At 47.1% G+C, this 21,369-nt stretch overlaps 1 protein-coding gene across 10 annotated transcripts in view; it reads left to right on the forward strand.

The window, feature by feature from the left end:
• The window catches only part of PARP16 (poly(ADP-ribose) polymerase family member 16), a 37,089-nt gene that overhangs the window by 3,341 nt on the left and 12,379 nt on the right, over positions 1 to 21,369 (forward strand). For 2 of the 10 annotated variants that reach the window (XM_036844472.1, XM_036844471.1), the window contains exons 3-8: positions 8,209 to 8,346; positions 10,703 to 10,909; positions 13,673 to 13,844; positions 15,226 to 15,367; positions 17,075 to 17,156; positions 17,769 to 18,507. In XM_036844472.1, the coding sequence (XP_036700367.1) occupies positions 8,209 to 8,346; positions 10,703 to 10,909; positions 13,673 to 13,844; positions 15,226 to 15,367; positions 17,075 to 17,156; positions 17,769 to 17,876 (849 nt within the window). In that variant the 3' untranslated portion in view covers positions 17,877 to 18,507. Of the gene's footprint in view, positions 1 to 8,208; positions 8,347 to 10,702; positions 10,910 to 13,672; positions 13,845 to 15,225; positions 15,368 to 17,074; positions 18,508 to 21,369 lie in introns of those variants that run through there. The other 8 variants (XR_005018871.1, XM_036844470.1, XM_036844474.1 and 5 more) reach the window with 7 other exon arrangements.

Consider the following 21,369-nt stretch of genomic DNA (forward strand, 5'->3'; position numbering starts at 1 on the left):
ACATGAGTTAAAGAAAAGCTGTCCAGAACTTAGCATCTAACCTGTGTCTCTCTGACTCAAAGGTTAACTTTTTTAAAAAATAAATTATTTATTTATTTATTTATTTATTTATGGCTGTGTTGGGTCTTCATTGCTGCGCGCGGGCTTTATTTTTAGTTGCGGTGAGCGGTGGCTACTCTTCATTGCTGTGGGCGGGCTTCTCATTGCGGTGGCTTCTCTTGTTGCAGAGCACGGGCTCTAAGTGTGCGGGCTTCAGTAGTTGTGGCACATGGGCTCAATAGTTGTGGCTCGCGGGCTCTAGAGCGCAGTCTCAGTAGTTGTGGTGCACGGGCTTAGTTGCTCCGTGGCATGTGGGATCTTCCTGGACCAGGGCTGGAACCCGTGTCCCCTGCATTGGCAGTATTCTTAACCACTGTGCCACCCGCGAAGTCCCTCTCAGATTACCTTTTTATTTCTGTTCTCAGGAGGACTACGTGTAACTTGTTTAACCTTCCTAACAACTCAGCGATGTAGGTTCTATTATCATCTCTGTCACCATCAGCTAATCAGTATATGTGCTGGTGGCAGACATCCTCCAGCTCCAGGTGATGCCGGTGTGTAGTCAGGGTAGAGAACCACCCCTTTAAAGGGTTCCCGTGATGACTCTTTTTATGAAGCGGACTCCTGTAGACTTTCACCCCTAATCTGTTTTAGTAAATCTGGATTTTCATACCTTAGGTTTGTGCAAAGCAAGGTGTACCTGTATGTAACTGTGCAGTCCATCTTTCCCACCTTCATCTCAGCGGGCCACCACCTCCACCCATTCTGCCCACCCCACTTCCAGGTGTCACTCTGTTTGTCAGGTCCCCAAGGCTGGTGACCATGGCTATACCTTTGGTTCATTTCCTTACAGCACCTCCACCCACAACTAGTAACTATGGCCTTTGGCATCTTCCTAGACAAGGAGTTTTTTCAGGTGTTCTTTCCTGCTGCCAGCCCTTCTAGGACAACATTGCTTAACACCTAAACCTGAGTATCCCCACCTTTTCCTGGTGGTAAGAATCACTTGTGGCAACTTCTGTAAACACAGATTCTTGGGCTGCCTCCCCAGGAGATTATGATCTGGATTGTTGCAAAGTGTCCACTGGGCTGTCCTGCCGCCTCCTGACTCAAAGCAAGGAGATTGAATTGTCTCCTTCTAAGGTCACTGGTCCTCTCTCTCCTCTGCTCACCCCCTGCTGGTTCCCTGTCCTTGGCTTCTCAGTCACCCAGACCACCTCTTTCCTGAAACTTCCTTTCTCAAACCCCTGTGACCGCCCAGCACCGCCCAACATTCAGGACTTGCCCAGGCTCCCTCAGCCACTTCTCCAACTGAATCCTTCCTTATTCCTCAGAGCAGAGGCTGCGAAAATGTGGCCTGTGGGATGACAGGTTTTGTTTGTCCTCTGGTCTTTTAGAAATTCAGAAATTTAAAAAAAAGTGTGTGGGGGGGATTCCCTGGTGGTCCAGTGGTTAGGACTGTACCCTTCCTCTGCAGGGGGCATGGGTTCCATCCCTGGTCCATCAGGGAACTAAGATCCTGCAAGCTTTCAGGTGTGGCCAAAAAAAAAAAAAAAAAAAATGCAGCTTACTGATTTCTTTTAAAAAGAAAAAAAATCTGAGGCTCCATAGTTTGGGTAGAGGTCGCCCTTGGGCAGAAAGCAGCTGGAGATGGGGGGTTGGTGGCTGGACCCTTTGCTAGGCCAGGGGTCTCCAGTTCGACACAGTCCTTATTGTTCTTTCCTAGATAACCCCTTACTCATTTTCATCACCTCTCTGGCCCTGGGGACATTTGAGCCCTGGACCACCTTTTGGGACAGGCACTGTTTCCTTCTCTGCCTCCTCACCATGTTCTTTCCCACTGGGAATGCTCTTTCTCAAATTCCTCCCCCTCACCCCAGGTCCCACTCTCATCCTACTTGCTTTGAAAACCTTTCCCTTTGCCTTCCCCCCAGCCCCCAGAAACACCTGCCTTCCTCCTGCCACTTTCTCCTCAAGCCAGTTGTTGATAAATGCCTTCCACTGTCACCAACTGTGGTTCATAACTCTTGTCTAGGTGGAGGGTTTTCTGTCTCCTGCCCCTGCCCCATACTACACATGACATACATCTTTCTCCCTACCTTTGACAGGGCTTAAGCATACCCAGTGGCAGTCTTGGTTGTGTTATTCAAGAAACATACCTAAAGCTTCCCAAGCAGCCTCTTAAAGTCCTACTTGGATTGACTCTTTGGGCTAAAATATTCAGTCCATTACTAAATTTCTCCATTGATTTGGTAAGAGAGCATCACAGAGAATGGACTCTGGAGTCAGGCCACCTGGCTTCATGTCTCTGACTTGCCAAGGAATAGAGTGTGACCCTAGGCAAGGTACTTAACCTTTCTAAGCCTCAGTTTCCTCACTTGTATGTATGTATGTATGTATTTATTTATGTTTTAAAATTAAAAAAAATTCTTTTATTGAGGTTTAGTTGATTTACAGTATTATATAAGTTTCAGGTGTATAACAGAGATTCACAATTTTTAAAGGTTATACTCCATTTATAATTATTATAAAATATTGGTTTATTCCCTGCACTGTACAACATATCCTTGTAGCTTGTCTAGTTTGTACATAGTAGTTTGTACCTCCTAATCCCATACCTCTCTCCTGCCCCTCCCCCCTTCCTTCTTCCCACTGATAACCACTAGTTCTTTATATCTGTGAGTCTGTTGCTATTTTGTTATATTCACTAGTTTTATTTTTTAGATTCCACATATAAGTGATATCATTTGTCTTTCTCTGTTGGACTTCTTTCACTTAACATAATACCCTCCAAGTCCATCCATGTTGTTGCAAATGGCAAATTTTCATTCTTTTTTATGGCTAAGTAGTATTCCATAGTGTGTGTGTGTGTGTGTGTGTGTGTGTGTGTGTGTGTGTGTGTATATGTGTATACACACACACACAAACACCCATCTTCTTTATCCATTCATCTGCTGATGGACTCTTAGGTTGCTTCCATATCTTGGCTATTGTAAATAATGCTGCTATGAACGTTGGGACGCGTGTGTCTTCTCAAATTAGTGTTTTCCTTTTCTTCAGATATATACTTAGGAGTGGTAGGTGGGTAGGTAGGTAGATAGCCATTCTGACCCGTGTGAGGTGATACCTCATTGTGATTTTGATTTGCATGTCTCTGATGATCATCTTTAAGCTAGGCTGTCGTGAGGATAAAATGAGACGAGACATGCACAGCATTTAACCCAGTGCCTGGCACATGGTAAGGCCTCAACAAATCGTAGCTATTACTATCTCATTCTGAACTTCATGTCAGATTGCAGGCTGGCCTCTGGGACTCCAGGATATGTAAGATGTGGTTGGCCCTCAGGAAGCGTTTGTCTTAAGCAGATTTGAGATGGTCCCAGAGAGTCAAGGACCAACCTGGGATTCTGCACTGAGCACAAGGGGAACACAGAGGTCATGGGGGGTCCGGGACAGGGCAGGTGACTTTAGGCTGGCTTTGAAGACTGAATGTCATGCTGGGCAGCTGCAGAAGCACAGGGGAGACATAGGGCAGCTGAGGAACAACATGGGGGGAGCAGGTGGGAAGTCTGTGGCAGGAGGTGCTCTTAGGCAGAGGCCAGCCCAGATTCTGAAGGGCCTTGTTAAGGGGAGGGTTGCTAGATTTAGCAGATTAAAAAATATAGACCGAAATACAAATTTGAACTTCAGAGAAGCAACAAATAATTTTTTTAGCACAGGTATGCCCCAAATGTTGCATGGGTTATATTGTATTTAAAAAAAAATTGTTGTCTATCTGAAATTCAAATGTAACTGAGCAGACTGTATGTTATCTGGCTGCCCGGGAGGAGAGCTCGCACAGTTAACCTCCCTCGTTGCCATCCACGTCCCTGACTACACGCTGGTTGCCAGATAAAATACAGTCTCTACCTGGTCCTCAGAAAGCCCTGCTCAAATACAGACAGGTTTGGTCACAAGAGGAAGAATCCTGTTAACTTTTTGTAGCAGATTGATTTTTCAGAGTAGCTTGAAAAGTGAAACAGGACATTAGGGAGGTCAGCTGAGGGGTTAAGAGCGGGGACAACGAGGGCAGCCCTGCAGGACACACAGGCAGCAGTGGGCAGGCAGCAGTGTGTCTGAGGGCCTGAGCCCTGGAAGAGGCCTGGGCCCAGCTCAGAGTTGGGAGAGTTCTCTCCCACTTCCACAGACTGAACCCCTGAAAGGGGCCTGGGTTAACTGACGGTCCTTTTGTGAGGCCCCCTGTGCCATTGATCTGGACTGTTGGCAAAGGCTGCAGCTCACAGGTGGGATTTGAGAGCAGTGATGGGAATGGTAATCCCAGTGGTAATCCCAATGGGAAAGAAGACTGCTCTGGCTCTGGCATAACAGGTGTGGACCAGCAGTAGAAAAGAGGGACAGGGGAGGCCGAGGTGTACCTGAGGGTATGTCATTAGGAATGCATCTTCAGGTACCCTCAGTGGCTCCATGTTGCCTACAGAACAAAGGCCAGAGTCCCCAAGGGGGATACAAGGCCCTTCACTGGCTGATCTCAAGTCACCTCACTCCTGTTCCTCCTGGCGACCCCTCCCCCATACTCTAGGCTCCAGGCATACCGAACTGTTTGCAGTTAATGATGACAACAGTCGTGGCAGTCCCACTAACGTAATACCTTCCTGTTGCTCTAAGCACTGCACTAGTTTAACTTGGTTAACCTTCACTGGCATCCTGTGAAGTGGCTCATATTGTCCCAATTATATGTTTGAGGAAACTGAGACACAGGAGGTTAACTCACCCAGGTCACACAGCGAGTAAGGGGTGTAAGAGCCCAGGTTTGGACCTGGGCCGCCCAGGAGGAGGGCTCGCACGGTTAACCTCCCTCGTTGCCATCCACATCCCTGACTACATGCTGCACTTCCGTGCTTCTGTGCCTTTGCCTGTCCAACCCGATCACACGACACCTCCCCTTTGAAGACTTTCCTGACCACTCTCTTTTCTCAGAGCGCCTACCCAACAGGAGTCCTGCCTGGTCCCTTTTGTAGTTTGTATCCGTCTTTGTTATCACAGTGAATTTTTTTTTTTTTTAATAAATGCTATTTATTTATTTTTATATTTATTTTTGGCTGTGTTGGGTCTTCGTTTCTGTGCGAGGGCTTTCTCTAGTTGTGGCAAGCAGGGGCTACTCTTCATCGCGGTGCGCGGGCCTCTCACTATCGCGGCCTCTCTTGTTGCGGAGCACAGGCTCCAGACACGCAGGCTCAGTAGTTGTGGCTCACGGGCCTAGTTGCTCCGCGGCATGTGGGATCTTCCCAGACCAGGGCTCGAACCCGTGTCCCCTGCATTAGCAGGCAGATTCTCAACCACTGCACCACCAGGGAAGCCCGTGAATAGTTTTAAGTCATAATTATTTACCTTTCTGCCTCCCTGCTGTGTAGCATCAACACTTGTGGAGCATCTACACATCCATGTTTTTATTTATTTATTTATTTATAACATCTTTATTGGAGTATAATTGCTTTACAATGGTGTGTTAGTTTCTGTTTTATAACAAAGTGAATCAGGTATACATATACATATATCCCCATATCCCCTCCCTCTGCATCTCCCTCCCACCCTCCCTATCCCACCCCTCTAGGTAGTCACAAAGCACAGAGCTGATCTCCCTGTGACATGCAGCTTCTTCCCACTAGCTAGCTATTTTACATTTGGTAGTGTGTGTATGTCCATGCCACTCTCTCACTTCGTCCCAGCTTACCCTTCCCCCTTCCCTTGTCCTCAAGTCCATTCTCTACGTGCGCATCTTTATTCGTGTCCTATCCCTAGGTTCTTCACAACCATTTTTTTTTTTTAGATTCCATATATATGTGTTAGCATACGGTATTTGTTCTTCTCTTTCTGACTTACTTCACTCTGTATGACAGACTCTAGGTCCATCCACCTCACTACAAATAACTCAATTTTGTTTCTTTTTGTGGCTGAGTAATATTCCATTGTATATATGTGCCACATCTTCTTTATCCATTCATCTGTCAGTGGACACTTAGGTTGCTTCCATGTCCTGGCTATTGTAAATAGAGCTGCAGTGAACATTGTGGTACATGACTCTTTTTGAATTATGGTTTTCTCAGGGTATCTGCCCAGTAGTGGGATTGCTGGGTCATATGGTAGTTCTATTTTTAGTTTTTTAAGGAACCTCCATACTGTTCTCCATAGTGGCTGTATCAATTTACATTCCCACCAACAGTGCAAGAGGGTTCCCTTTTCTCCACACCCTCTCCAGCATTTATTGTTTGTAGATTTTTTGATGATGGCCATTCTGACTGGTGTGAAGTGATACCTCATTGTAGTTTTGATTTGCATTTCTCTAATAATTAGTGATGTTGAGCATTCTTTCATGTGTTTGTTGGCAATCAGTATATCTTCTTTGGAGAAAGGTCTATTTCGTTCTTCTGCCCATTTTTCACATCCATGTTTTTAAATTGTATCCTCACGGATGGCCTGCAAGGCATGTAGAGATAGTTTTTTCAGAAGCCTGAGGCTATTGATTGAATCTTTAGAAATAGAGACAGGAAAAAGCAGCCCTGAAAGGTTTCTGATTTTCAACTACAGGGTTAAGAAATAAACCCCCCAAGGTTGGGAACAGTGAACTATCTAGAAAGAGGGGAAAAAGCTACTGGTATTCATGAAGTACCAACTACATCCCTAGGAAAGGTATGTGTTGTCCAGGGAGAAATACAAAGAAGGACAGAAATGGACATACACTGTATAGACCAGACCCTGAGATTCTGTTACCTTCTTTAATCTTCCTGACAATCCACATGGAGATAGTGGGGTTTCTGTGTTGGAGAGGAGATCGAGGCTCAGCCAGGTCTAGTGCTTTGCCTAAGGAGCAGGGATTCAATCTGAGATCTGTCTGCTCTTTCCTCTACATCCAGGAAACAGGAGAACTAGAAAAACACAAGACAGTCCTTGGTCTCCGCGAGTCCTGGCCGTTCTGGGGAGAGAGTATTGGGGCTGAGTGCTTTAGGGTTTTGGAGGAGAGGGGGTGCCTGTATTGGTAGAGGCGGGGAAGGGGCGCTCCAGGGGACTGAGTGAGCAAAGCTTGGAGGAGATATGTTCACAGATGGCACCAGTCTGCAGTGGTGTTTTAAATGCCATGCTGGAGAGATCTGGCTTCTAGTCAGTTTTAATTTCTGAGCAAAAGCTACAGATACCTTGTAGCTCTCTGCTAGTCCAGGTCCACGGTCCCTTATCAGAAATCCTGGCACCGAATCTGTTTCGGAGTTGATCCTGCCTGATTTTACAAAGGCAGTATTGTCCACCTCAAGACACCTGTCACAGGCCACACTGGGTACCAGCCTAAATCAGAAGGCTCTGGGATGGATCACAGCTCACAGGAGGGCATTCCATTTCTGCAGAAGTCCTTGCTATAGTCCACATAGAGGTCCAGGAGCTCGTCTTGCCCCCGAGAGTGACAGCTCAGGTATAAGGAGATGAGATTCACGTTGGGTGGCTGCAGGAACTGCACTGGTCTAATGAAGCCCCATGTTCCATAGAGGCTGGTCCCTCTAGTAAGAACACCATAGACATAGCTGCCAGTGTCCTCACAAAAAGTCACCACACTCAGGGAAACCCAAAACCATGGATTCCCCACTCACTTTCCTCCAGTCCAGATGCAGTTACCGTTCTGGGTCATCTTTACCAAAAGCAGCGTTGCCTGGTTCTGTATGTAGTTGCTATATTACCTTTGTCTGGTCTACAGGGGAACAGGTTAACAGAAAATTAACTCATGCTGAAGGGAAAAGGCTTTGTAACCCTTTACCCACATGTGTATATACCATGTATTTGGTAACACCTCCAGCGGGGTGCATCTCATAATCAGGTATTAATAGTCCTCCAGCAAAATGCATCTCATCAGTAGTAACACAAAGTGGGATAATTAAGATTAAACAAAACTCACATCACCTCAGGTTAGGTTTTGTACCAGTTGAATTACAGAAAACCTTCCAGTGTTCAGAACATTTGGAGTTGGGCAGTATTTGGAAAGGGAACGTAAACCTGTTGCATTTCCCTCTGAAGAAATTCCTCGGAACATGAAAGAAGTGCAGGTCGCCTGCCTTGCCACTAGAGGGCACCGGGGGTTACTATCATTTTGTCCAGGATCTTTGCTAACGGAGGTTTTCCTCACTTCAGCTTGCAGATGCCGGTAAGCTACCCAACCTGAAAGAACTTCTCCAGTCCTCAGGAGACAAAGACACATGGGCCTGGGACCTGGTGAACTGGATTTTATCCTCAAAGGTCCTGACAATCCACAGTGCAGGAAAGTCAGAGGTGAGACTTTGGTCTATAGGATCACAGATTCCTGGGCCTGGAGGGCTCTGGGACCTCTTTGTGCACCAGCATGACCTGGGAAGCTTATTGAAAATGCAGATTCCTGGACCTTGTGTCCCCAGAAATTCTGATTCTGTGTCTAGAATGGGGCCCAGGAACTTATACACTGGAAGTACGAAGCTGTGTTCTCCCTCTTACTAGCTGGTTACTTGAGCACTGGCACTACAAAGCTGTGTTCTCCCTCTTACTAGCGGGACCTTGAGCAGGTTACTGGGTGCATTTCAGTACCTCAGTTTCCTCATCTGTAAAACGGGGATAATAATAGTATACTTCCATCAGGGAACTGGCTGTGAGAATTAAATGAATTTTCTCACTTAGAACAATGCCTAAGGGCACATGCTAGGGGCTCAGTAAAAGTTGGGTATCACAAGCACCCCAGGTACTTCTGACAAGGGTGGACCAAACATTCCAGCTGTCAGGAAGCAGAGAGGCAGAACCCGAAGTGGTGGAAATCCTCAGGCTCTGGGTTCAAATCCCACTCCCATCTGTTATTGAGTCTTCTTTTCCCCATTTGTAAATTGAGAATATTAATAGTTACCTCAGAAGGGAGCTATAATAGAATGTGTCTCACCCGCAGTATAGTCTCTGGCACAGGCCAGATATTCCATAATTTGGCTTCCCTTGCTTGGCTGCGATCTCTCAGGGACGGGCTGGGATGACAGGGATCAGAGTGTAGGACAGGCACATCCCTGATCAGGTGTTCTTTCCTGTAAGCGGCAGCAGGAGTTTGTACTGTTCCTCACTTAATCAGTTTTAATTTAAGAGCATTCAATTTTATAAGTTCCTGCTAAAGACAGAAATCCTCCTTAAGTGGCATAGAATTTGGCATCTCGGTTTCTGGTGTCTAGGGACATCCTCCATCCATGTTCGATGGTAAGATAACATAAACAGCCCTGGAGTGGGAGTCAGGAGACCTGTATTCAGGTTGGGCTGGGCTGCTAAATCCTAGATGATCTTTGGGTTTCATTTTTGTCATCTGTTAAATTTAGATTTATTCATTCATTTACTCATTCCTCATAAGGACATCAAGCGCCTACTGGAGTTGGGTGCTATTGGTAAAGTAGATAAGGCAGTTGCTCCTTGATTTTTGATTATAGTAGTGGAAATCCTCAGGCTCTGGGTTCAAATCCCACTCCCATCTGTTAAGTTCCATTAAAATATGGAGTGTTGGGACCCAGGATTATCAACTTTTTATTGTGCCCAAGTAAGGATATTGTCTACCATGTATCATTTTATAAAATGATATTTTAATGCAAAAAAAAAAAGATGGTCCTGACCTCAGAATAAAGGACAGTTCTTCCAAAGAAGGGATCATGGTAACCTTACATCAATGTAAATATATCTGTTAAATTGCCCTTATTTTTGTCATTTAATCACAACCCAGAGAAAACTTTAACACAGACTGGCTTTGGTCTGTGACATACTGTTTGGAAATCTTGGAAATGGTGTGGTCTCTGCCCTGAAGAGGATTATTACCCTTTAGGAAGGAGCTTACCCTTCTGTATCAGTTAACTTTCATTGCATAACAAACCATCCCTCAAATCTACTGGCTTAAAACAACACTGATTGCTTCTCATGATTCTGTGGGTTGGCTGGGTGGTTCTTATTAGTGGGGCCGGCTCACCTGGGGCTGATCTAGGGTAGCCTCTCACTTATGTGTGTGGGGCTTCAGCTGGGATGGCTGCTGTGGTTGGGGCCTTCCTCTACGAGGCTGTCATCCTGTAGAAGGTTAGCAGGGCTTGTGAAGGGTTCCCAGCAGCAGACAAGGAAGGGCAAGCTCTTTTCAAGTCTCTGTTTGCCATATGTTTACCAAGGGAAGTCACAATGGCCAAGCCCAGATTTAAGGGGTGGAGAAATAGATTCCATCTCCTGATGAAATCTTGGTGGAATTCCACCTGCAAAGTCACATTGCAGAGGGGTGAATGGACAGGGATGGGAGGAAAAATTTTTGTGGCCATTTTTTGTAATTTATCACACTTTTCTACCTCCTAAGATTATTGTAAAGATGGAATGCAGGAAACAGATGTGAAAGTGTAATGAAAATTAGAAGTGATCTTTAGTTAGAAGGAGCAATTCGTGCTTCTCAGTTAGCCTACTGTAGGGAAAAATATTGTTAGAGGAAAGCAGCCTTGAGCTATAAGCTCTGAGCTTGTTTATAAACTGATGTTCTTATTCCTGTGAAGCCAGTTCTTGAGCAGAGCCCATAGGCGTTAAACCCGAGGCTTTGGGAGGCCATTTTGGCAGCACATTTAACCAACTTCCCAAATAAAACTTCAACTTCTTGCATGTTTTCAAGTTTGAAAAGATCCAAAAGCTGACTGGTGCCCCTCACACGCCTGTCCCCGTGCCGGACTTCCTGTTTGAAATTGAGTACTCCGACCCAGCCAACGCCAAATTTTATGAGACCAAAGGAGAACGAGACCTAATCTACGCCTTCCATGGGAGCCGCCTAGAAAACTTCCATTCCATCATCCACAATGGCCTGCACTGCCACCTGAACAAGGTGGGGCCCAAGGCTGCTGACATGGCGGGGGGTGTGTGTCAGGGCTGGTAGGGGTGAGGGTGGGTGGGTTCACTAAGGCCTTGCCACTCAAAGTGTGGTCTGCAGACCAGCAGCAGCAGCATTGCTCGGGAGCCTGCGAAAAGGCAGAATCCTGGGCCCACCTGACCTTCTGAGTCAGAACCTGCCTTTTAACAAGATCTCCAGGTGATTCCTATACTGATGAATGTTTGAGAAGCAACGGTTTAAAGATGGTTCCCAGCCTTGGCTGCACATTTAGAATCACTTGGGGAGCTATTAAAAATCCCAATGCCTGGCCGCATCCCCAACCAATGTGGGTCCCGGACACCAGTATGCTTTCAGAGCTCACCAGGTGATCCCAGTGGGTGGCCAGCCCTCGCTCCTCAGCATGATCCCTGGACCAGTGGCGTCCACATCACCTGGGAGCTTGTTGAACATGTGGAATCTCAGGCCCACCCCAGACGACCTGATCAGAAATCACAATTTAACAAACTCCCAGGTGATTCATATGCATGTTGAAGTTTGAGAAGCACTTGCCTAGGGGACCCGCCAACAGAGTCAGCCCTTGGGGAAACTGAGGAGAGGAGCTCCCTCCTTGAGCACCTTTCCTTCCTTTTTTAGGAGTGTCAACCACCCCTTCTTTGCCAGCACTTATTTTGTCCCTCAGTGAGGTGAAGGAGGAAGAATACAGACAGGAGCCAAAAAGACCACCTTTGCAGCTCTGCCATCCTGGGAAGTTTACTTACCCTCTCGGAGCCTCGGTGTCCTCATCTGTAAAATAGGATTCCATTACCCACGTGCTGGTGCCCTGATAGGATTGAAACAGTTCATGTATGCAAAGGGCTCCTCCTGTACTTAAGTACCAAGGAAGCAGTGGCTGCTTTTAGAGGCTGATGGAGAGCGACTCTGGGGCGGCTGGAGGGCTGCAGCCTTTCCCCCAGTCGTCCCAGCCTCTGCCTTGTCTGGGGGGCTGGCTCCACGAGCTGTGGGCTCAGTCGTGGCTGATGCAGCCCCGAGGCTGGAGAGACTTTTCCAGCACTGCTGCAGCTGATTAGCACAGTTGGCTTTTGCGAGGATGATGGGCTTGTTTACACTGGCTCTCAGCTTATTATTATGGCCAGGCTACTGGAATCCAGGGGGCCTCTGCTTCACGCCAGAGCCCACCCGGAGAAGTTGCCTGCAGATTCCAGTCTTGTAACCAAACCTTCACTTCAGGGCCTGAGGGAGTTTGCTGCTTAGAAGCATCTCATCATAGTCCTGTGGTGAAGCGGATGCTCTTTCCTCTGCCTGGGTTTTCAGTGAGGGGCTTGCTTGAGGAAGCCTACCTGCCAGCTGAAGCTCTGAGATTGTTCTTCTCGTAGGGATACCCCAAGTTTCCTGCTGTTGTGCTCGCCTGCTCATGGTTCTTGAGTCTAGGGATGGTGTATACATGGCAGGCATAAGCAGAAATAGATGTGGGGTCAGATCAGAGGACATCCATGTCCTCGGAGAAGGTCTGTGTTAACTTTTGAGACACGGGGACACTGTAACAAGGCCAAGGAAAGGCTTGTTTCATTTCCCCTAAGCTTCACTTAATTGGCTTAGCGTTGTGGAAGCCTGGTGCCACTGACTAGGATGTTTCTCAGCTAGCAAGTAGAGGACTTTCAGTGAGCTGTTTGAGGCCATTCATCATCTTAAGATACGGACACTGTGGCCCAAGGATAGCCTCTGAATTACAGCTCATGTCAAATTCCATCCACTGGTAGAAGTTACCTAGAATGTTGTGCTGAGAAGGATTCTGAGTCAGTATGAATGAGTGCCATGATTGATATTTTTATGTCAGCATCATGGTTGATTATTGATGTCTACCATGGGCAAAGGATGTGTTTGCTATGCCTGCTGTAGCCTCAGCTTGTAGGTATTTCACCTGAGATCCTTGTCTTTCACCTGGCATGCTTCCTCGTGGAGGACACCAGATTAGCACCACCACCAGAGACCTGCCTCCTAGAGTTTTGGACATTTTCTTGGTCAACACCAACACAAAGAGCAAAACTTACCCTGCCCCTCATATAGGCCTGCCTTATTTGGTTACAATTTCTGGTCTGAGATTTGTTTCTTTTCCAAGTAATGACTCAGATTACTTCCCTTAGTCACTCAGGTGTTACCCCCTCCCTGTACATAAGGACATGACTTTGCTTCTGCAAGCCTGTCAGTGTAACCATGCTTAACACATTCATGTGGCAGGAATTAACTGATATACTACGACATAAGAGCCTGTGACGGCATACCCACCCCTGTCTTGTGCCAGGTGTTCTGTGCGGTGCTTTATGTGCATCATCTCATTGAATCCTTGCCCATGACCTTATGAAGGAGACACTGTTATCACCACTTTGTAGATGTAGAAACTGAGACCCAGAGAGTTTATATAACTTGCTAGCTTGTTAGAGGGATAGGCAGGATTCAAACTTGGGTCTGACTCTTATACCTGTGGTTTTCTTACTCAGCCTTAAGCACTGGAACTACTAGTTTGCCAGCTTAGTTAGCCACATCCACAATCAGTTAAACTGTTGTCAGATAGGAATGTGTTTTGTAATAACCCTATGACGATGTCATAGGATTATTTGATCTTATGCCTTTTGCTGGGAAAAAAAAGAGGCTTGAAGATTGTGTTAACAACTCTGTTGAAGAAAGACCTGTGTCATCTTGCTGTGCCAACTCTGCATTCACCCAGCCCTGTTTCTTTTCTGTTGATCTCTGCCATTTCAGACATCCTTGTTCGGGGAAGGGACCTACCTCACCAGTGACTTGAGCCTGGCTCTCATTTATAGCCCCCATGGCCATGGGTGGCAGCGCAGCCTCCTGGGCCCCATCCTTAGCTGTGTGGCCGTGTGCGAGGTCATTGACCATCCAGACGTCAAGTGCCAAACGAAGAAGAAGGGTGAGTGAGCACTTGGCCCAGACCTGGGCTGGAGGCCTCTGGGTGTCAGGCTTTTGCCTTTGGCCCAGCTGTTGGGTGGAGCACCCATTGCATGCCAAGGGATGGGCTGGGTTAACAATGTAGGACAGGGCCTGCCTTCAGGGAGTGAGCAGTCTCCTTATGGACTGAACACACAGTGGAAAAGATATCACTGACTACAGGGCAGTGGGTAGGGAGTGCCAGCTGAGAGGAAGGGGCAATCATGGTGGGTCCAAGTGCTCAAGGAAAGCTTTGGGGTGGAGAAGATGAAAATGAGTGTGTGAGGCCAGAGCACAGTCTCATTGAAGGTAGAAACTGGATCTGATTCACTCCCGGGCACCTGGTGTCAGCAGGGAGTCTGGTACATACTTGACATTCAGTAAACATTTGCTAAACTGAAGCTAAAGACTTGCGTCCACACCCTATTCCTCCAGGCTGCTCTGGTGTATGCTGGAGCCCCCAGAGGATGTGAGGGGCACCTGAGGCCATGGGGGTGAATCCTGGGCTCTCTAGGGAGCAGATGAATGGTGGGCCACCTCAGTCCACTCTCCTGATATGTGCCTTAGATCTTTGCCCCGTGCCCCCTGCTGTTTTGCCCTCAAAGGCAGAAGTCATAGAACTGTCATTCTAGTCTCCAGAGCTGGCCTGTTGGTTCCACTGAGAAAAGGAGAATTGAGAAAACTGTTCCGGGCCTTTAATGTAAAGCAATTGGAATCCTGAGGAATGGGCCCAGGTCTGATGCCACTCTCCCAAACCAGACAGCATGAATATTCACTTTTATAATTCTTAGGAAGTCTGCAAACCATGACATTAAACATTAGGACAAAACCTTGCAACGTCTGCTGTGACGAAGCTTTGGCCTTTTGTGGGTTTTTTTGTTGTGTTTTGGTTCTTTTTGGTAAAGCTTTTTCATGTTACTAAAAGGAAAGGTTTTGTTTTGTTTTTTTAAACAAGTCTTGGTACAAAAGATGGAAGATAAGTGTTCTAAGAAGCTCGAATCCAGAACGGTTAATTTAAAATGCTGTTAAAAAGCTTGTTTCAGATCAAGTCCTATTTCTAGTCCCAGATTATTTTTTTGTTATGGCCATCAATCTGCTTCTTCCCTTTGCTTTCCCCACTCAGTTTTTTTTTTTCTCTCTTGTATCCCTTTTAGTTTCCTATTCCTTTTCCTCTTCCTGGCTGTCTGCTTGTCAGACTCTCCTATTTTTAAGTCCTGCTTCACGTACACACACAGCCCATTCCTCTGCCTGCCGGGGCTTCTCCACCCTCAGGACCAGGGTGCTTGACCCGTTTCTATTCATAGTTTGCTTCTGTTATTATTGTATCTTCCCCCTGTAAAGTTGTGCTTTATCTCCTCATTTAGATTCCAAGGAGATAGATCGCAGGAGAGCGAGGATCAAGCACAGTGAAGGGGGAGACATCCCTCCAAAGTACTTTGTGGTCACCAATAACCAGCTCCTGCGAGTGAAGTACCTGCTGGTGTACTCACAGAAGCAGCCCAAGAGGTGAGAAGGATGGTCCCTGCATGAGGTCCAGGAGAACAACTAAAGGCTGCATTCATAGTATTGGGTTCTTAGTTATCAGCAGCTCCTCTCCCCCAGCCTTAGACCTCAGCTATGTATAAAATATATTAAGCACTCCGCTTTATGTAAGGGGTAAGAAGTGAGGAATACAGGTCGAATAAAATCTGGTCCTGGCCCTAAGGGACTGTATATTCTAGTGAAGAAGAGCTTCGTTAACATAAATAACTTGAGGGACTGAATGAAGCCAAACTGTGAAGCCCCTTCGCCACTTGGGCTCCTGATCACAGTCTGAAACCCACTCATTGGCTTGCGTTGAGAGGCAGGGTGGTGCCAGGATCTGGCTGGGATTATGTGCCGTCCAGCTTGGTCACTTCCCAAGGTGGCTGTCGAACCACCACCTGCTCCTCTCTGGACCTGAGATGCTTCATCTTTATCTCTAAAATGAGAGTGTTGAATCCAACAGCAGATGAGGCCTTCCAGCTCCTAAGAACCTGAGAGTGGTGGATTCCTCATGCCATCTCAGCATTGTGTTTTCGGGGGTATGGCAGGGCTCTCCAGGGTTGCGGGTCACTTTGACATTTTGTCACATTGTTGGGGTCCATGGTAGAGTCTCTCATGGGAATGAGCAGCAGGTGAGCAGGTAAGACAGGAGAAGAGTTATTGTTAATACTCTTGACTCCTACTTGTACACACCAGTGGATTCAGAATTCAGTATCTAGTAAAATCCTCCCTCCTTAAATCTGGTAAATATGTACAGGGTTCCTAAGTTTGGGGGACATTATCCTTTGGTTTAAAATCATCTGGCTTTTTCAAGTTGAAAATTCCATTCCTTTCCCACTGCTTCCTGGAGTGTCTCTCTAGTGCACACTTGGATGGTTTAGATCATCTCCCAGCGGGCAAAAGAGGATTTCCCCTGCTCAGAATGATACCTGTGCATGTCTGAAAGTGAAAAGACTTTTGCTGAATACCCTGCCACTGTCATCAGATGCCCTGTCATCTGGTCAGACACCCTTAGTGAGGTCATCCTTCTAGATACCAAAATCTTGCTTAAGAAAAGACAGGTTATGAAAGGTACAGGAGGAGCTATCAAAGAAAAGATCAGGATGAGCTCATTGCATAGTTGTCTTTGTACATTTAGAAAATGTTCTGGTGAAAGGCGTGTCAGCGCCAGGGCAAATAGCCCCAGATTTTTTTCTTTTAATTAATTAATTAATTAATTATTTTTGGCTGCATTGGGTCTTTGTTGCTGTGCGCGGCTTTCTCTAGTTGCGGTGAGCAGGGGCTACTCTTCGTTGTGGTGCACGGGCTTCTCATTGCGGTGGCTTCTCTTGTTGCAGAGCTCGGGCTCTAGGTACACGGGCTTCAGTAGTTGTGGCTCACGGGTTCTAGGGTGCAGGCTCAGTAGTTGTGGCCCACGGGCTTAGTTGCTCCGCGGCATGTGGGATCTTCCCAGACCAGGGCTCGAACCCGTGTCCCCTGCGTTGGCAGGCGGATTCTTAACCAGTGTGCCACCAGGGAAGCCCAGCCCCAGATTTTTTGAGCAAAGGAGCACGCACAAAGCTTCTTTTCATGGCTCACTCAGAGGACGAAATTGATCATTTCATCTTCTTTGAGCCAGAAGTTGTTGCATACACTTTAAAAATATGTTTTTCTCTTTGTTCCAACATCAACTCTCTTTTCCCCCTGAAGCAGGGCTTCAAGCCAGCTCTCCTGGGTTTCCAGCCATTGGTTTACGGTCATGATAACCCTGTATCTGCTGCTGCTGCTCATAGTGAGTGTCATCAACTCCTCAGCTTTCCAACACTTTTGGAATCGCGTGAAGAGATGATCTTTCTGGGCCTGGTGTGGGGACCACCGCAACCATGTGCCTTATGATAACTTGTTCTGTCCCTCCTGGGCCTCACATCCAGCCAGGTCAAGCCTGGGGGCCAGTTGGGGACCACAGGACAATTTTTATATGCCATAAATGTATCAATTGCCTTTGATGATGCTCTCAGCCACACTAGTCAACGGAGGCTACTGGCCCCTCACTCTTAGGTTTTGGGGGAGATTTCCTGTCTGCGCCTTCCTAAATAGTCTTAGGGAGTTGGCTTTTTTGCCAGGGCCAAAGGAGAAAGTCCTGCTGCATTTAAAAACAAAGTGTCCAAGCTGTCAGTGGGGTGTTTACAATTGCTTCTGGCGGACTTTGGCCCTTCTCTAACGCCTTCTGGAAGGCGGAAATGTGTAGTAGGGACTATAAATCACTAGGCGTTTGCCTTGTTTTGACTTGAGATACCCTAGAGGAACAGTCATGTTTCCCATAAAAATCGGTGGGATTGTTTTGAATTCCATCAGCCTTTGTATGTGAGTGCAAAACACTTCCACAGTTTTCTCACATCAACAGATAGCCTTCTGCTACAGCTGTAACCCCTCCGCCCCAACCATGGATGAGAAAGGAAGGAGTCAGAGAACTGATAGAAAACAAAGAGCAACTCAAGTCATCTTTTTCTAAAAATTACCAACTGCTGATTACAGCTGAAATGGAACCAAGTGTTTGTTTTCTGATTTTTTTTTTTTTTAAAAGTAGCTATTTGACAAATTCGTCTTTGTGAGCTGAGTAAAAGGGGAAATTTCTAAACCTAGAGCACCATTTGGCCAGTGTCCCCAGCCTCTTTCCTGGCCGTGTTTTAGAGAGAAGGATTTGAGCTGCAGGCCTGCCTCCTGCTCTCCTTCTCACGAACCTGCCTTGATTGTGGCCTGTTAGCCACAAGTGCCACGGTGCAGGCCTTCTGTGGGCGGCTCGCCTTTGAGATAGAGGCCTGCCTCGGTGTGCCACAGATGTGTGTGGGCTGAGCCTCCCTCACAGGGCCCGCAAGTCTCTGGGACTCAGCCTGGGCTTTAAACGTTCAGGAAAAGCCTCAGGCTGCTCAGAGAGCCCTGGTTCTACCTGCTGTATTCTCTGCCCCTCCTTCCTGCCCCGTGTCAGCTGTCATGGAGCCCTATCTGATTTAGGGGGGAGATTTCTGTAAAGAATGTGGAAATTCACTTTTCTATAATTTGTGAGGTTGTGAAAAAGCCACTATCATGGTTTTTACATTGAATATTGGAGCACTTCAGAAATAATAAAGGTATTTTCCTAATTTCCAAGTTGCCTTTGTGACTGCTTTCAGCCTCAGCACGAGGCTGCTGTGTATTCATTGTTGGGAAAAATTTTATCCTTCCTTGTTCGAGGTGGCCGTTTGCTGGAGAGTATATATCTCCAGGATATATGTAGGCATTGAATTTATAGTTATTGATTTAGCAAATATGAGCCCCTACTGTGTGCCAGGCACTAGAAATAGGAGCAGAATCAGGTCAAACTGCCCCTGCCCTCACAGAGCTGACAGTCTAGCAAGGTAGGCAGACGGACAGACATTCTCAGGAGTGAAGTTGGCATTATATGGTATCATAAAGGAGTTTTGGAAGCTACTTGGCAAGGAATCTTAACACAGTCTGGGGTCAGGAAATATGGAGGTGACACCATGGAGCCTACAAGGCACCTTACACGTACTGATTTCTTTAATCCTCACAACAGATAAGAAAGTGAAGGCCCAGAGAGCTGAATAGGTTGCCCAAGGTTACATGGCTAGGAAGTGGCAGAGCTGGGGGTTGAACCTGGCTTCAGTGTCAGTCTCGTAAGCATCAAGCTCTTCAGCCCCACTGGGCTCCCAGGAAAGGTGACGTTCAACTGAAACCTGAAAGAGACATTGGTGTCAGGCTAAGAGGTGGAGGAAAAGCGTTTCAGGCAGTGCAAACAGCGCAAAGACCCAGAGTTCTTGCTGGAGAAGCTGAAAGCAGGAGGGTCCTACAGGAAGAGGCTGTGGTGGGAAATGAGGCTGGAAAGGTGGGCAGGGAACAGATCATGAAAGACCTTAAAAGTGGTGGGCTGGGGAGAGCCATTAGATTTTAAGCAAGGAAGTGATATGATCAGATTTGGTTTGTAGAAAAATCACTCTGGCTGGTGGTTGGAGAATGGATTTAGGATTATCTTGAGGATTAAAAGAACTGATGGTTACAGTAGCTTAGCACAGAGCAAGTAGCTGATTTGTTTCAGCTGCTATTATTATTATCGTTATTATTTGTTTTTAATGGCCCAGCAGAGGAGATGAGCATGCAAAGGAGACAGAGCAGTAATGCCCAGGGACCCTGGAACAGTGAAGTGTCACAGAAATGAAAAACGAAGCCTTGGTGAGCGCTGTCAAATGCTGCCAAGCAATCGAGATTATACCTGAGAAGTTCTATTGGATTTACTGAGTTGGAGATCATTGGTGAACTTGGCCGGAGCAGTTTCCATGGAGTTCAGCATAGGGGATGTGAACAAAGTCCGACTGCACAGATGTGAAATGTGCACAGTTTCCAGGTGTTCTCAGGCAATATTTATTTAAAACCTAATCCCCTTTTTCTGAGGCTTCTGTCCCCTCCCACTCCCCCCCCAAAAAAAAGAGGTTGTATAATACCTGATGTGACTGTGGGGCAGGCACTGGGCTTATGATGGGGACATGAGGATGGATGAAGAACGGTCCTGTCCTCCAGGAGCTTCCAAGCCAGTGGGCTCCATGGGACAGGTACATTTTGATATGAGGGAAGGAAATTCCTGGAGCCTAGAGGGTTAGAATGGACAGGAGGGAAGACTAGGACAGGGCCACATTATGACTTTCATGAGCCCTGGGCACTTTTGCCTTCATGGGCCCCTTCCTCTAAAAAAAAAAAATCTAAAATTATACTGTAGGGGGCTTCCCTGGTGGCGCAGTGGTTAAGAATCCGCCAGCCAATGCAGGGGACACGGGTTCGAGCCCTGGTCTGGGAAGATCCCACATGCCGCAGAGCAACTAAGCCCATGTGCCACAACCACTGAAGCTCGTGCGCCTAGAGCCCGTGCTCTGCAACAAGAGAAGCCACCGCGATGAGAATCCCGTGTACCACAACGAAGAGTAGCCCCCACTCGCTGCAACTAGAGAAAGCCTGCGCGCAGCAACGAAGACCCAAAAATAAATAAATAAAATACATAAATTAAAATAAATAAATAAATAAAATTATACTGTAGGACTGTGTTGGTATAAAGATGAATATTACTCTTATGTACTAAAATGTTTTCTACCACTTAAAAGCTCATTTTCCCCCTTCTAATTTTATTTTATTTTATTTTTAAAAATTTTATTTATTTTTGGCTGCGTTGGGTCTTTGTGTGGGCTTTCTCTAGTTGCGGCAAGGGGGGGCTACTCTTCGTTGCCGTGCGTGGGCTTCTCATTGCGGTGGCTTCTCTAGGCACGGGCTCTAGGCACGCAGGCTTCAGTAGTTGTGGCTCGCGGGCTCTAGAGCGCAGGCTCAGTAGTTGTGGTGCGTTGGGCTTAGTTGTTCCGCAGCATGTGGGATCTTCCCCGACCAGGGATTGAACCCGTGTCCCCTGCATTGGCGGGCAGATTCTTAACCACTGCGCCACCAGGAAGGTCCCCCACTTCTAATTTTAAAGGGAATTAAATCCTTTTCGTAACGGGGACTCTAGGCCCTGTGCCTACTATGAGTAGTGGACTAGGGTCATGGGGGATAGTGTGAGATCCTTGGGTACCTGGGAATGGAGAGGCAGGAAGGAGACAAACTCTGAAGGCTCAGTTCTTTATAGCACCGACCCCACATCTAAGGCAGACCCCCTAGGCCAACCAGCTCAGGAAAGGGCAAAATTGGGTTCTGGGGGTTGAGAGCTCAGGGGGCTCATGCTGCAAACACTTTCATGGGGGAAGAAGCACCAGTCTCCTTGCTGACAAACCCGCTATGGGCCAAGAGCTTCCCCAGGCGGCTGATGGCAGACGAGACCAGATGGTGGTTCAGTTGGAGCCACCTCGCATCAGAGCCCCAGCTGCCTTGGTCTTGTCAAAGCAACCTCATCAGCCTTCTGTCACCGATGCCACTGTCAGGGGGAACAGTTTTGGGAGGTGGCAAGTGGACCTCTCACAGGCTAGGTCCCTGCT

This window comes from Balaenoptera musculus, chromosome 2 (genome assembly GCF_009873245.2).
Source record: "Balaenoptera musculus isolate JJ_BM4_2016_0621 chromosome 2, mBalMus1.pri.v3, whole genome shotgun sequence".
NCBI classification, from domain to species: domain Eukaryota; kingdom Metazoa; phylum Chordata; class Mammalia; order Artiodactyla; family Balaenopteridae; genus Balaenoptera; species Balaenoptera musculus.